General features: G+C 46.7%; 1 protein-coding gene across 1 annotated transcript; it reads right to left on the minus strand.

Annotated features, from left to right (window-relative positions):
- Positions 1 to 485: 485 nt before the first annotated feature.
- Positions 486 to 15,708, minus strand: CDADC1 (cytidine and dCMP deaminase domain containing 1; the record flags this gene model as incomplete). Its single annotated transcript, XM_079535718.1, has 9 exons — positions 486 to 559; positions 2,582 to 2,642; positions 3,666 to 3,855; positions 5,158 to 5,327; positions 5,909 to 5,958; positions 6,418 to 6,996; positions 7,685 to 7,862; positions 9,605 to 9,699; positions 15,615 to 15,708. The coding sequence occupies 9 exons, from the start codon at positions 15,706 to 15,708 to the stop codon at positions 486 to 488; spliced, it is 1,491 nt and encodes a 496-aa protein (XP_079391844.1).
- Between the last annotated feature and the right edge of the window lie 1,362 nt (positions 15,709 to 17,070).

Consider the following 17,070-nt stretch of genomic DNA (forward strand, 5'->3'; position numbering starts at 1 on the left):
GCAGTGTCTCCATTATACAAACAGACTGAGAAGCAAAAGCCACTTTGAGGAACTGGGCCAGTTACTTATCTACCGTTTTCTTGGAGATTCCTTTGAGGTCTCTACTTGAACCACAGCTTATTTCTGCATTCTGCGAACCCAGAACTTAGAAATTCATTCCCTCAATCTCTACACTGAGCAAAGAGATAACATTTTATTATTCCTCTGATCTACCAGCAACAAATTTCTGCATTTGTTCTTATGCATTAACAATTATTTGCCACCCAATTACTTTCATAGAAAATACAAGCAGCATTTTTTCCCCAGGAACTTCTAAATTAAAAAGACCTTCAAGTAATTCTGTAAAACATTCAAGGCATCATAAATAAAGTTATTCTAAAAATCACTTTCCAAACAATAAATAAAATCCTTCGTTATTTGAAAGTGCAAACAGGCTGCGTTATAAAAAGCACAGAGCAAGAATGCAGGAGTGCTTAAGTGATTATTCAGTAGTGACCAAGACACAGTTTCTTGTTCTGGTGCTGCTGATCATCTACTGATTTTGTCTTCTGAACTCCATCTAGAGAAAAAACAGAAGTGAAATGTTAATGCAAGAGGAGGCATTGTCTAAATGTTCCACGCATACAGGCACAGGGGAGTAACACTGGGTGGGGGTGGGAGAGGCTGTCTTCTTTCCCATGAAGGGATCACACAATAGTCATTGCAAGAGGAACGTGTATTGCAGAAAGAGAGCAAACTGGAACAGTGTTGAGAAGGAAAGCATGCCATCCCAAAGGAAACACTGTTAGAGAAATTAAGCGTTAAAGAGGTGTCAGACAAAAGGTACCACAGGGTGAATCTTTCTTCAGCTGAAACCCATTAGGACACAGAGGGATGAACACACCCTGACATTATGCAACCATTACTAAACACTACCCTGAAGCCTTCTCTCTTTCTTTCTTCCCACGACTTGTAAGGAAATTGCTGGGAAGAGATTTCTCCACAGCTCCCTACCTGTTAGGCATTAGCTGGAATTAGCTTGTGGTATGTAGCTAGCTATTCACGTGCTATGAAAAACCCGCTCTTAGCACAGTACTCATAGCTTGGAGCTACTGCCAGCTCTCTGCCTTTTCTGCTTGAAGCACAGAAGCTCCAAGCTTACTTTTCCACGCGGTTTTCACCTAGGCTGAGAAACATTTTAAGGACTGGTGGCTGACAGCGCCATGGCTGCCCCAAAAGTAATGCCTCCTATCTTGCTATGCTGGCCCACCACGTCACAGGTGGATGTTGGAGGTGTGGCAGTAAAGGATGAACTTTCCCACCAATATCCCACTACATTTTGTTGCTGTGTGACAGATGGCTGCAGCGGGGCACTCTGACGTGGAAGATGAAGCAAAGGTGTGTCACTGAATCTCTCCATGCAGAAAAAAACTGACACTTCGTTGACACTTGCTGAACGTTCGAGATGCAGCCCTCAGCACATCAAGTGATGGATGCTGTCTTTTGGGATAGCAAAGTGGTGATCCTTCTGGATTTCCTGGAGCTCAGAAAAACCATGACACTGTAACTGCTACACTGTGACACTGGCTAAGCTGAAGGCTTAAACTTCCAGAGAAGAAGACGAGTTTTCTTTTGCAACGCAATAACACCAGGCTCCAGTTTGAAGACTGCAGAGCAAATTGCCAGCCTTGGCTGGATTGTCCTACTACACCCTCTGTGTAGACCAGATTAGACACATGCTGACTTCTATCTGCTGATGAATGATAGGCTACACAGGCAACATTTTCCTAGCAATGGTGCCATCATAGCAGCTGTGAAATAGAAGTTACCTCTGCTGGTACAGATTTTTACAAGCACGGCATGCAGGTTCTTGTTCATTGCTGATGAAAATGCATAGCTAATCGTGGTGACTATGTTGAAAAATAGTGTTTTACAGATGAGAATTTCCTTTATCAAAGTGTTACTGGCTCTTATATCTATTGTAGTTTCCATGGAAATAAATAGGAGGCACTACTTTCAGAGCAAACTACATACATGCCAGCAGGGTAGGACCCCTCTGTAGCACACAAAGGCTTCAGCATAAACACACTGCTTTCAGAAGGTGGCAGCTCCCTTGTACAAGGGTGCAGGTAGAGAAGGATCTGGGGACCCGTGCCCCTGTTACGATAACAAAAGTGCTCCAGTTCAAAGATAACAAAAATGAAGGGAAAAAATAATGTATGTATAAATGTTCACTGAAAAACACTGCTGTAGGTTCTCCTTCATTTAAGTGACTCAGAGTCTAATTTCTTCTGAGAGGAAGGGCACTCCAAGTCCCTTAAAGTCTTCACAGAACACAACATAAAACGTAGTAATGTAGTCTGAAATGATCTTAACAATAGCATTAGAAGATTTTGTAATTGTGTGCAAGTGCCCAGCATTTGTTAAAACAAGCTTAGATTTTTGACTTACCATCAGTTCATCTATTCAAAAAGTTTAGAGAAGCATTCATAGAAAAATGTAACTAACTGAAATCAATCCCCAGAGGAATTCAGATTTGTTTAACGCTTGATCTTACTTACAGATTTCAGTCATAAAACACATTAATGAAAAAACCACTTACTTTCCCTCATTGTGGGATCATGGAACTCAACGGCATTAGGGTGGCATGGATTTAACTGCCACTGGTAAAAGAAGAAAAAAAAGTTTATTTCATAGAATCATAGAAGCACAAAGTTGGAAAGCACAAGGTCGGAAAGGACCTAAGATCATCTGGTCCAACCATCCTCCCATCTCCACTGCTACCCCAAGCACTAAACCAAATCTCACAGCTCCTCACCCAGACGCCTCTTGAACACTGCCAGGGACAGCGACTCCACCACCTCCCTGGGCAGCCACTGCAGTGCCTGACCACTCTGAGAGAAAAAGTTCTTCCTTATGTCTAATCTAAACCTCCTCTGGCACAACTTTTGTTTGTTTGTTGCCTGGGAGAAGAGGCCAAACCCCTCCTCATCACAATCTCCCTTCAGGCAGTCTCTGAGCCTCCTCTTCTCCAGACTAAACAATCCCAGCTCCCTCAGCCACTCCTCATAAGATTTGTGCTCCAGACCCCTCACTTATTCCAGAAGACAGAAGAAAGAGCAAGGGGAGAAAGAAGTAACTTTCCAATGTTCACTGTGAGCTGGGAAAAGAAGGGCTCTCCCTCAGACACATACTTCCTTTGAGGATAAAGATCCCTTAGAGCTTGTGTGGCCATTTATTCCCCTGAGATGGGGAAGGAAGCCTGCCGAGACTAACAGGACTGCAGTTTGGTATGGTGAGCACCCTGAGCACAGGTGCATTTGGCCACCTTCAAAACCCACCACAGCTCTTTGCAGAGCTGCCAGAAGGGCCTAGAAAGCATGCTGCCATCTCCCACCCCATGCGGCAGAACGGAGGTCTGAGGAGAACTTCAGAGTGGTGAACCGCCGTGTCAACAAGCAGCCACAAGTCAGAGGGCAATCTGCAAGGAAATGACATCCCAGAAAACAGGCACCACACAGCACATGGCACAGCACTCCTCCCCAGAGGTTCCAGAGCAACCTCAGTGCCACTCACACTTGATTGAACAGCACACTCCCGTATGCCAGCTCTGTGACTGCTCACTCCACCCTCCCATGAATGCTACGCACAGGTTTTTGTACATAACACGTATTTTAGATACTTACAGTAAATTTGCTTACACCCTCCAGTTCACCAAACTTCATATAGGAAATATCTGCTTTCTTTTTTCCCGCATCGACATCTCCTGCATAGATTTGCTTGATACCAGCCCCTTTGATTAAAGGGACACATTCATCACAAGGACATTTTGTCACAAATATCATGCTTCTCTCGTCTGGCTTTATTTCTCGACACCTACAAGCAGTCAGAAAACAGAATTTCAGCATTTACATCTTGATAGTTTCAAATGGTGACAACAGGAAGAAGCAAAGAAGTGTTGTGCTATCTAGCACCTGCTCTCACAATCAGCTTATTCCTGCTTAAGTGCAAGAGCATACAAAAACACCTGGTCTGGTTTTACTACCTGTGAATGAAATGCCCCTCCTACCTTTCCATACACATCACATGTGGCGTCAGGAGCCTCAACAATTGCCACACTTCCATATTTCAGGTTATAGCACAGTCCTAGCAGGAAGCAGAGCGGTGGCTTATATTTGAAAATGGCTGCCACACACTGGAGTGAATTTCCTTTCAAAACCAAGTTCACAGAATCACAGAATCACAGAATTGTAGGGGTTGGAAGGGACCTCCAGAGATCATCGAGTCCAACCCCCCTGCCAAAGCAGGTTCCCTACACCAGGTCGCACAGGTCGGCATCCAGGCAGGTCTTGAACATCTCCAGAGAAGGAGACTCCACCACCTCCCTGGGCAGCCTGTTCCAGTGCTCCGTCACCTCACTGTAAAGAAGTTCTTGCGCACATTTGTGCGGAACTTCCTATGCTGCAGTTTCCGGCCATTTCCCCTTGTCCTGTCTCCACTCACCACTGAAAAGAGTCCGGCCTCGCCATTCTGCCCCCCACACCTTAGATATTTATAGACCTGGATCAGGTCCCCTCTCAGTCTTCTCTTCTCAAGGCTGAACAGACCCAGTTCACTCAGCCTTTCCTCATAGCAGAGATGCTCCAGGCCCTTCACCATCTTCGTGGCCCTCCGCTGGACTCTTTCCAAGAGATCCTTGTCTTTTTTGTACTGGGGAGCCCAGAACTGGACGCAGTACTCCAGATGAGGCCTCACCAGGGCAGAGTAGAGGGGGAGGATCACCTCCCTCGACCTGCTGGCCACGCTCTTTTTAATGCACCCTAGTAAGCCATTGGCCTTTTTGGCTACAAGGGCACACTGCTGGCTCATGGCCAACCTGTCATCCACCAGGACACCCAGGTCCCTTTCTGCAGAGCTCCCCTCCAGCAGCTCATCCCCCAACCTGTACTGGTGCATGAAATTATTCCTCCCCAGATGCAAGACTCTAAGTTCACTTAGATTCTGTCTGAAGAAGCCCCACAGCTGACTGTGTCTGTGCACATCCACATTCTGCCCCGTAAGTATAAACAAGACTGAGACTGCAAGCCACGTCTCTTCACAGTGACATCGTGCTTCTGTCACAAAATTATTTCTGAACTGTTGTCTCTTTTTTTTTGGTGGTAAAGATCAACTCATTACCTGAATGTCAAGGCGTTCTGCTCAGCATGTATGATGTATCTGAACTTCCTGATTTCCCGATCTTTTTGTTTGTCATCCATGTGTGGAAAATCAGCATATTCAGATCCAACAGGAAAGGCATTGTAACCGCAGCCTACGAAATACATTGCTCCTGTTCCATCACAGCTTCTCTGCAACAGTAAACAAATTAGGGAATTTTGAGATGTTTAAACTGAGTACTGAGTCACAGCATTGTGCAATATATGCTTTCACATTTTGTTTAGTATGCAAGCATTGTTAAGTTCACGCCAAGTTACAGCAGTTAGAAGAGAACTCAGCCAACTGCTGCATGTCTGCACAGTGCTGTTCCACGAAGCCACGCAGGCAAACTGCAGCAACACAGACAACAGACCAAACTGGGCTCTAAAGGCTTCCCTTTTTGCATAGTGTTAGAGGGAACAAAAAGTGTAAAGGATTTGGTCGCCTGGAATACTGACAATTAGGGAAGCAAGCATGCTAAGAAGAGGCAGATACACCGTGGCACTTACTGACCTGATTTACACTTCCCCTTCATCTTGAGAGCATAAGCAGTGAAAAGTTAGGTACAAATAGTGAGAAGTACAGGGCTTTCTACAGCACTGCACACGTGTACAAGTTTACACATGGGTTCAAATGTTTACCTACTATGCATATGCAAATTAAAAGAAACACAAGCCCAAAGCAGATACAAGCATATACAAGGGCAAGAGAAGGCAGCTTTCAAAATACTTACTGCTTTTTCTTCTGCCCAAATAATAGCTCCGACTCCTGTTTTATGATCCTCTGGAACACATAAATTTTAGCAGTAAATAACAAATGAGGTACTTCTAAGTCATGTACATACTAACATATTACATCCTAGAGTAAGGTTGTTCTCTGGATAGGAGGAAGGAACGCAGGAAGACTGAGAGCTTCAAAGTGTTGAGAGTCTACTGCAAAAGCTGGGGGTGCTTCAGCAGCAAGGCCAGCCATTCTGTGATTTTGTCAGGTCCATTTTTTGCCAGATGCTGAGAAGCAACCAGTATGTATAAATAAGAACACACGTGCCAACAACACATACAGAGCAGCACGACGATCTGAGATTGCAAACCATCAAAACCTCGGATTTATTACTTCTTAATTGCTGCCATTCCTTAAATATGTAATGCTCAAACTAGGAAATTTAATAGAAGAAGCAAGATGAAATAACCAGGAACTCACCCACACGAGATCCATTCCTATCCCCCTGCAGTAACAACTCACCTGTCCGGTAGGCGAGCAGCCTGGCTTGTACCATACAGTGCCTTGCAATCTCTTGGGGCAAACCCTGATGGCATGTATCATTTGCTGGCTGTGGTTCACTGCTGTAAAATCCAAAGCAACCAAAGACAGGGACACTGGCAGCCACCGTGGCCAAGACCAAGACCAGATCTTTCATATTTTGCCTAAGATTGCTGAAGTATGGATTTTCACAGAGGTTCTCCAGTCCTATGGTCATCAATATTTGCTTGTGTGTTTCCTCATTTGAAATCAGGAATAAACTTTCATATTCTTTAATTCTTTCTTGTCTACATGCAGTATAAAAGTCAGTATTAAAGTCAGGCTGGGATTTGGCTATTTTTTTAATAAAATCAAGCTTGGTGGAAGTTTCTTCAATAAACTGCACCATGTAGCACACCAAGGGCTGAAGCAACACACACACCCGAGCACGGCTGTTTGACTTCAGCCTTTCTACTGCTTTGGCATCGAGCTTTGCATCACTGGTCATCACAGGATTGGATGCCTCACTCTGCAAGCTGATTTCAGGATCTGCGGGCCAGTAAGAAATCCTGTTCACTCCAGCTGGAAGAGAAGACAATGCAGAAAAAGGAGCCATTGAAGTACGGTGGGACACAAACCTCAAAAGCAATACATTATTGCCTAACCCTGTTTTTAGTCTTTTAAGGCCCCATGTGCTGCGTAAGGTATGGCTGGGCAATAAGAATGGCAGGAGCCTACCTGATTCGATAACCAGATCATAAACAAAAACAGAAATTTCTTAAGTTCCAACATCCTTGTGGCAGCATAATTTTGCATCTTACCTATAACAGATACATTGCCAATGCATAAAAATGTCTGTGATAATAGAAACTGCTGCTGAGATTCAAATCTAATCAGGAAGTGAATAATCCGTCTTCACCTCACTTGAAAAAAGGAAGACTTAAAGTACTTGCTTGTGATTTCTGCACCATCTTTATTCTGTGCCACTAATATGCAATGAGAAGACAAGTTAAAAATGTAGTAATCTGGATCTGGTCATCAGGCTTAGGGTTGTTCTGGGAAAGTGCAATGGCTGTGTCAGAACCTCAGCACTGAGAGACAGGCACCACAAACAAGAGTTGCTGCACAAAGAAATACAGTCTTAATAGCAAACAGTGCAGGCTTCCATGAGCTGCCAATCAGCTAGGATAATCAAGGAGAAAATGGGCATTCTGACACCACCAATGGCAAGTGTAACAGCTGTTCCCACTACACTACAATCAGCTCTTACCGTTTACAATCATTTTTAAGCATGTTGAACACGGTTTTCTGGAAAAGTAAAGATCACAGTTTTTAAGTCTCGATCCATGTTTAATGAGCGCGATCTGACCAGCATGCAGGTCTGGACTGGAACAATGAAGACCAATAATGGTCATGTTTTTCACCACAACCAGACCGCTCTTCTTTACCTACGGAAAACAATGCATGGTTATTAGCATTATGTCCACATGGAGATCACAGCTTCTCCCTGGTAACACTCATCCACCAGGAATGGAGTACAGTGCTCCCCGGTACAAATTTCCATATGGATCATTAAATAACCTCTGCTGTATTTCCACTAAGCAGTGCCTACACGTGGATCTTAATACCTGAGTGCTGCGTCTCTGTCAAACTTCGCACCAACACTTGTCACCAATTCCTCTTTTTTTCTGACCATAGCTTTACCCATTAGAAAACTCAGGAGCTGCACAGAAAATTCCATCAACTACAACTTAAAGCCTCTCTCAATCATTCAGCTACTGTAAGTGCTGATGATTTCAATTTATGTCTTAATCTTGATCATCCTGGGACCCAATACTTCCTCTAGTTTTATTTCTGCTTTTTCAATTATAGATATGAATTGTGGTTCTAAATAAGGAAAAAGCCTGCAAGTCATAGACAAGAGCTCTTACATCTGGATTCCCACATGTTGTGAGGAAACTGAATACTGCCTAGTTTGATCACAGAATCATAGAATGGCCTGAGTTGAAAAGGACCACGATGCTCATCTGGTTTCAACCCCCTGCTGTGTGCAGGGTCACCAACCAGCAGACCAGGCTGCCCAGAGCCACAGCCAGCCTGGCCTTGAATGCCTCCAGGGATGGGGCATCCACAGCCTCCTTGGGCAACCTGTTCCAGTGCGTCACCACCCTCTGTGCGGAAAACTTCCTCCTAATATCTAACCTAAACCTCCCCTGTCTCAGTTTAAAACCATTCCCCCTTGTCCTATCACTGTCCACCCTCCTAAACAGCTGTTCCCTCTCCCATTGATGATGCAGATCTTATTATGCAATCCAGCCGTAACCCAAACACTTGTCTGTAAATTATTCGATTTCACTGTGGTTACAGAGATAGGGCTGTACCAAACCCCACATATAACCCACGTGCCTTTCCAAACTGAATTACTGCGTTTCAACCTATATTTGAAGTCTCCATAGTGTTCATCTATCCCTCTTTCACAAACACAGCAATCAGTCACAGTACAACACTCTGAAAACTACTCATCACTCAAGTTATTATCCTATCTTTTCTTGTCCTGGTTGATATATGTGCAATGTGTCTCAGCACATGGATCTGCCGAGCACAAAGAAGTCATCATTTTAAAGAGGATAATAAGAGCTCTGACTACAAACAGAGACTCCCTGTTCCAGGACACCCTGCAAATACCCCTGTACTTCAATGTATAACTGGCAGTTATACAGAAGACTCATTCTGGAAGATGCTTTCTTTTCATTGTCACTAAGGTAGTTACCTACAAGCTCCTGATCAACAACCAGGAGTTTTGAGTAGTCCTGTGCACATTCACTGCATAAGAAAACTTCTCTACAGCCACTATCATTGTAAGGACTCTCTCTACCTCACAACCAGTGGGTACTAAGAAATGCACAACATGTTATGCTTTTCAAAATACCCACCAGCATTTTTACTGTTTGCATCATCTGCTGGGGTTATGTCTTGCCTTTCAAGTGTTTTCACTAACAGCAGTTTGTGTAACTGTTCTGCTGTTTTCCTCTCACCGCATTTTCTTCTACCTCTAAGTAAACTCGAAAAAAACCTGTCAGCTTTTTCTTTTTTCTTCTCCAGACTATCTACTCTGTACAGAGTAGTTAGCTTACAAAGCTGTCAGCATCTGTTCAGAAAGACCAATTAACAGTAAGCTCTGATGTTTTACCTGTGATTTCTTCTGTTGTTCGGCAGAAGGAAAGAGCTCCATCCAGAGACTGAACAAAGTAAAAAGATTGACCTTAGAAAGCCTCGGTATTTGGCCTGCCATTAGAAGAAAAAAGAAATAGTTATTAAAGAGTATTTACAAATAAAAATGACATTGTTTTAATAACTAAGACGTATATCCTAGTCATGGGAGTGCCATAGAGTAGATGCTAGCAACCTTTCCAAAGCGGCACACCAGATTCCATGTTTCTTTCCTAGGTTAGGGGATAAATTTGCTAGGAAGAACACAACCAGAGCTAGAGGCAAGGTCACAGAACCATAGAATGGCTTGGGTTGGAAGGGACCTCAAGGATCACCAAGTTCCAACTCCCTTGCCACGGGCAGGGCTGCCAGCCACTAGCCTGATTAAGTGGTAGATCAGACCATCAAGACGTGGCTAACTGGCTGAGCAGCACCCTGCCTCTCCTTACCTTTATGTTACCAGATCCTACTTCTATCAGAAACATCCAGGCTTCCAGAAAGGAAAAACGAAACTGGCACAGTTTCTATGTTTTACAAATTTCCTCACTTTTCATTAGCTAAACATGGAAGTTTCTGTTCTGTGAAATGATACAGAAGCGTTATAATGCAGCAAGACTTTGCTTATGATGAGAGCTACCATCAGCTTTAATGCCTTAATATATACTTCTCCCAACATCAATCCCAACTGCCAGTTTTCTAACTCGTCTGTAGGTAACAGAAAGGCTTTCCTCAGACACAAATAAAAGTTCTCATGAACATTTTCCACTTTGGTTACTGCAGAAACTCTATTATCAACCTTTCTGCTATGATAGCAGTCAGACTGTGGCTCTGGGCAGCCTGGTCTGGTGGCTGGTGACCCTGCACATAGCAGGGGGTTGAAACTCGATGAGTCCATTTCAACCCAGGCCATTCTGTGATTCTATGAAATTCCAAATTACTTCTGGAAAGTAAGTCAAGCCAGAATGTTTGCAGCAAGATAATTCTACCCAAAGGTGGAAAGCATGAACCGCAGAGCAGATCCCACGTAACTTCAGTTCATGTTACCAAATGATTCCCAGATGCTGACAGAAATTTGAGACATATCTCATGACTCAGCTTCAGGCTCACCACACGGAGAGCTATCCCAGCACACATCATGGTCTTACACTGACACCCTCTGCATGACAGGACATGCCACTGTGCAGTCTTGCAGTCACACCAGTTATAGAGAAACCTGTTTCTCAATTTGTACAGTCTGCTTAAATTTTGCTTAGGTTTTAACAAAAAAATTTTAAACCTGTCACTGTGACTGAGTAACCAAAGGGGCAGCAAAGAACCACCATCAACCACCTTGTGCCGCTTTGAGTCTCATCTCAAAATTCAGATAGAATTCTGTAAGGCCCAGCACTCAGCATTACCAAGTGTCCCACAGCTGAAGAAGGAGCTGTCCTTACAGACTGGAAGGAGCATTCCTTGAGAGCAGCCCTGCGGAGAAGGACCTGGGGGTCCTGGTGGATGCAAAACTCAACGTGAGCCAGCAGTGTGCTCTTGCAGCTCGGAAGGTAAATGGTATCTTGGGTTCCATCAGAAGAAGGGTGGCCAGCAGGGACAGGGAGGTGAATTTCCCTCTCTACTCAGCTCTTATGAGGCCCCATCTGGAGCACTGCATCCAGCTGTGAAGACCCCAGTGCAAGAAAGACAGGGAGCTGTTGGAGACAGTGCAGAGGAGAGCCACGAAGATCATCGGGGACTGGAGGACCTCCCCTATGAAGACAGGCTGAGGGAACTGGGCTTGTTCAGCCTGCAGAAAAGAAGGCTGTGGGGTTTGCAGCCTTTCAGTACCTAAAGAGAGCCTACAAACAGGAGGGGAATCAACTCTTTGAAAGGGTAGATAACAGCAGTATGAGGGGAAGTGATTTTAAGTTGAGGGAGGGAAGATTTAGGCTGGATGTTAGAGGGAAGTTCTTTACACAGAGGGTGTTGAAGTACTGGCACAGGCTGCCCAGAAAGGTTGTGGATGCCCCATCCCTGGAGGTGTTCAAGGCCAGGTTGGATGGGGCCCTGGGCAGCCTGGTCCAGTATTAAATGTGGAGGTTGGTGGCCCTGCATGTGGCAGGGGGTTGAAGATTCATGATCCTCGAGGTCCCTTCCAGCTCTGGCCATTCTGTGATTCTGTGAAGGAGCAAGCACTGCATTGCTCACTAATGCTTTTGCCCTCCCTTAAAGCAGTTTTGCCTCACACGACTGGCAAGGGAGAAGGTCAGTCTAATGACAGAGCTGTGAACCCAAACACTTAGGACAGCAGTTAAACACATGCAACACATGACTGGAATACCCTTTTCAGACTGTACTTCTGCAGCATTTTTCACACAGAGGGAAGAACAAAATGAGGGCTTTTGGAAAGCAGCAACTGCCCTCTTAGCAGTACCACCTGATCCCACACTCGCTGGGCTGCACAGCTGGGGACATCCCCTCACCACATACAAACACTATGAGGGGCCCATAATGAGCCCATTAGACATGCTTGCTAGCAAGCAAGTAGCACATGTGAAGATTTGTCTTCTCTTGTAATAAAAGCAAACACTAAAAGTAATTCTGACAGCCATACTTCAATAAGCAGATTTTATTGTCTTAAACGGACACTGCACCCTCAGTAAACTGTAGATGACACCAAGATGAGAGGAAGTACTGATGTGCCTGGGAGAAGGAAGGTCCTACAGAAGAATCAGAACAGGTTGGACCAGTAGGCTGAGGCCAGTTGTATAAGGTTCGGTAAGCCCAAGCACTCTTTGGTCACAACAACCCTGTGCATTGCTACAGGCTTGGGGCAGAGTGCCTGGAAAGCTGCACAGAGGAAAAGTATCAGAAGGTGTCAGTTGACAGCTGGCTGAACATGAGCCAGCAGTGCACAAGTGGCCAAGAAGGCCAACCGCATCTGGCTGGTATCTGCAATAGTGCAGTCAGCAGGAGCAGAGAGGTGGCTGTCCCTCTGTACTCAGCATTGGTGAGGCAGCACCTCGAGTACTGTGTTCAGCTTTGGGCTTCTCACTACACTGAGGCTCTGGTGTGTGTCCAGAGAAAGGCAACGAAGCCTCGAGGGGTCTGAAGCACAAATCTTACAGGGAGCAGCTGTTCAGTCAGGAGAAGAGGAGGTTGTGGTGAGGCAGGGGTTGGCCTCATCTCCTGGTAACAATGACAGGACTAGACATAAGAGCCTGAAGTTGCACCACAGGAAGCTCAGGTTGCATATAAGGAAACACATCTGCTCAGAAGGAGTGGTAAGAGTGGTAACGCACCAGCCCAGGCTGCACAGGGAGGTGGTGCAGTCACCAGGCCTGGAGGTGTTCAAGAACTGTGTGCATGTGGCACTGAGTTAGTGGACATGGTGGGGATGGGCTGACGGCTGGACTGGATGATCTTAGCAGTCTTTTCCAACTTCAATGATTCTATGACATTCGAGTTCATCTGTGTTACAGCCCCACGTCACTCACTCACATTTACAATACCCAAATGACAAGCTAAAAAAACCAGCAAAATTTATTTCACCTTGCATGTCTACCATCATAATTTCTAAAATGGACTGCAATCTATCATACAGAGTAGACCCCAAATAGAATATGCCAGAAACAAATTGAAACTATTGGTTTATTGGACCTTATCTGGGTGCAAGATGTTGAACACATGAAAAGCAAACAGAAAAAAGTACAGAGTCTGCTTCCTGTTGTGAATAGATATAGATTTATCATGAGAAGCAGGAGGATATTATGATGAAAAAGGAAAGAAGGAAGGTCACAGTTAGCATTTCCACGCATCTGCATCTTCATTCATTTGCTCTTTGCTAACAAGAGCAAAGCCAGGCATGCTCTTTTCTGATGCATCAAAGCCTCCATTTCCCTATTAACACAGCCCATCCTCAAACACAAGGCACGATTTTCCTCCTGCAGGTCAAAGGCCTCACTGCAGTGAGGGAGAGTGTGTTTATGGAACGCGAGCTGTGAAGGGCAATGCTGAAGGCACCGCTGTGGGGCATGTCCATGAGATGCGGCTCAGAATGTAATTATGCCTGATTTGCAATGTGGGAATCTGTAGTTCAAAGTCTGAATGTCTCGTAAGACCATATCATAGAAAAACTAACACCGCTTTGAATGTCGTTAAGGAAGAGATCAGTGACATCCTTATGACCTTAAAGCACCTGGAAAGGGAAAACAGAAGACATGTGCAGAGCAAAACTGCAGTGAGAGTGGGATTCTCACAGAGACAGCCGGACACAGCCCCCACTGCCTGCCAGGAGAGCCAGCAGGCCTCAGCCCAAAGCTGTGCATGAATCATAGAATCAGTAAGGCTGGAAAAGACTACTGCAATCATCCAGTCCAACCGCCAGCCCATTTCCTCCATGCCCACTAACCACATCACTCAGTGCCACATCTACATCGTTCTTCAACACTTTCAGAGATGGGGACTTCACCACTTCCCTGGGCAGCCTGTTCCAATGTCTCACTGCTCCTTCTGAGAAGAAATTGTCCTTAATATCCTTCCTCAACCTCCCTGGCAAAGGTTAAGGTCATCTGCTCTCATCCTATAGCTGTTACCTGGGAAAAGAAGCCGACACCCCACCAACCTGCTTTCAGATCATTGTAGAGAACAATAATGTCTCCCCTGAACCTCCTCTTTTCCGACTAAACAATCACAGAATGTCTTAGGTTGGAAGGGACCTTAAAGATCATTAAGCTCCAACCCCCCTGTCATAGACAGGGCTGCTACCCAGCAGCTCAGGCTGTCCAGGGTCCCATCCACCTCCAGGGATGGGGGATCCACAGCTTCTCTGGACAGCCTGTGCCAGGACCTCACTATCTGTGACCAAATAATTTTTTCCTGATATCTAACCTAAGTCTCCTGTCTTTTACTTTAAAGCCATTCCCCTTCATCCTATCACAATCAACCCGTGTAAAGAGTCAGTCCCCCTTCTGCTTATAAGCTCCTTTCAAGTACTGGAAGGCCACAATGAGGTCTCCCTGGAGCCTTCTCTTCTCCAGGCTGAACAAGCCCAATTCCTTCAACATTTCCTCATAGAGATGCTTCAGCCCTATGAGCTTCTTTGTGGCCCTCCTCTGGACCTGCTCCAACAGCTCTGCACCCCTCCTGTGTTGTGGGTCCCAGATCTGGACGCAGTATTGCAGATGGGGCCTCACAAGGGCAGAGCAGAGGGAGACGATCCCCTCCTTCTCCCTGCTGCCACCCTTCTGTTGATGCAGCCTGGGATGCGGTTGGCCTTTTGAGCTGCAGGCACACACTGCTGCCTCATGTGCAGCTCTTCACCCACCAAGACCCCGACGTTGTTCTCTGCAGGGCTGCTCTCAATGAGTTCATTCCCCAGTTTGTACTCCTATCTGGGACTGCCCCAGTCCAGCTGCAACACCTGCACTTGACCACTTCTCAAGCCTGTCCAGGTCCCTCTGGATGGCATTCCTTCTTTCCATTGTGCCAACCGCACCACCAGCTCGGTGTCGCCACCAAACTTGCTGAGGGTGCACCGGATCCCACCGTCTGTGCCATTGATAAAGGTGTTAAAGAGCACCAGTCCCAGGACGACCTATGTGGGACACCACTCACGACCGGCCTCCACCTGGACACGGAGCCATTGACAACGACCTTCTGGCTACGACCATCCAACCCCATTTTAGCTGGACCATACAGCCCAGCCAAACGATCCCATCTCCCTCCATCGCTCCCCATCAGATCTGTGCTCCAGACCCCTCACAGCTCAGCCGCCCCTCTCCGGACACGCCGCAGGCCCTCAGCGCCTTCCTGCAGGGAGCTGCAGTCTCGCAGCACCCCACAGCGCCGTGCGGGAGCTGCCCAAACCCGTCCCGGCCACAAGTGGCTCTCCGCTCCCTCAGCGCCCAGCCGCAGCCACCCTCAGGCCGCGCGCTAAGGCCGGCCGTTCGCGGCCGCTCGCCCCTCGCAGCACCCCGCCCCGGGGCGCCTCGCGGCGGACGCGTGGCGGCGCTCACCAGCCATGCTGTCGGTCTGCGTGCTCGCCGCGCTCATTCGCGGCCCCCTCGCCACCGCCGCCGCCGCCTCCTCCTCCTCGTCCGCGCCGTGCATCGGTGCCGGTGCCCACAGCTCGCCCCGCCCCCATAGCGCCGCCGCTCCTCCCTCAGGGCGGCGGAGCGGCGAGGGCGTCCCCATGGCAACCGCCGCTGACGGGCGGCTGCTTCGGCCAATGGGAGGCGGGGGGTGGAGGTGGGCGCGGCTTGCCTCTGGGGCGGGCAGGGGTTGAGGGGTGTCTGGGGCGCTGGGGGGGATGGCGGGCGTGGAAACTTTGCAGTATGTAGTCATAGAGCTGCTTGACTACGGATGGACCCCTGAAGGCCATTCGGTCCAACTCCCCTGTAGTGAACAGGGATACCTGCAGCGCCATCGGGGGCTCAGAGCCCATCCTGCCTGACCTTGGGTGACTCCAGGGATGGGGCATCCGCCACTCTCTAGGCAACCTGTGCCACTGCCTCACCACCCTTATAGTAAAAACCCTTCCTTAGAACCAGTCCAAATCTCTCCTGTTCTAGTTTGAAACAATTTCCCCTTGTCCTCCCACAGCAGACCCTGCTAAAGAGTCTGTCCCCTTCCTTCTTACAGCCCCTGTTACTGAAAGGCTGCTCCCAAGTCTCCCTGGAGCCTTCTCTTCTCCATGCTGAACAGCCCCAGCTCCCTCAGCCTGTCCCTGAAGTTTTATGAATAACTTCACACCTTCACTCATAGTCCTCATAGGAGAGGTGTTTCATCCCTTGGATCATTTTGGTGGCCCTCTGGATGCACTCCAGCAGCTCCATGTCCCTCCTGTGCTGAGGACTCCACATCTGGATGCAGTACTGCAGGTGAGGCCTCATAGCACAGAGCAGAAGGGCAGGATCAGAACTTGTTACTTGGGCTGTCCAAGGCCACAGAGAGAGAAAGCTTGGGAGAGAAAAAGGGTTTTGTGTGTTTAAACTATTGTCATGTTGTCTTGAGTGAATGGTTGAGAGCTTAAATGCCTACTGGATATCAAATACCTGCATTGGGCTGCTGAAAGATGAGCTGCTTCTACATGGTTTGACTGCCTCTGTTCATGGTCTAACAGGTTAACAGAATAAACCCAGACTTCACATTTACTGTCTTTTATGGGGAGAATGAATTGTAATTAACTGGATAATTCTTATTGATTCCAAAAGAGGCAGTGTAATAACTTTGAGATTTGGTAACATAATGCAAGGGAGTTACTTCATTCCACAACTATATATCTCTATAAAGAAGCCATCAGTGACCACTGGAAGAAATGTGTGTTCCTGAAAGTGGTTGAGGTGTCAGTTAAAAGTACATGAAACTTTATGATTCCAAAATGGATGTGGGCAGCAAAGAAAATGAAAAGACTCACTTACATGCAGAGTCCCCTAATTAGCTTACTGCTTGTTTTTTTCTGTTTTTTTCCTC

The sequence above is a fragment of the Tetrao urogallus genome (genome assembly GCF_951394365.1).
Source record: "Tetrao urogallus genome assembly, chromosome: 1".
Classification (NCBI taxonomy): Eukaryota; Metazoa; Chordata; class Aves; order Galliformes; family Phasianidae; genus Tetrao; species Tetrao urogallus.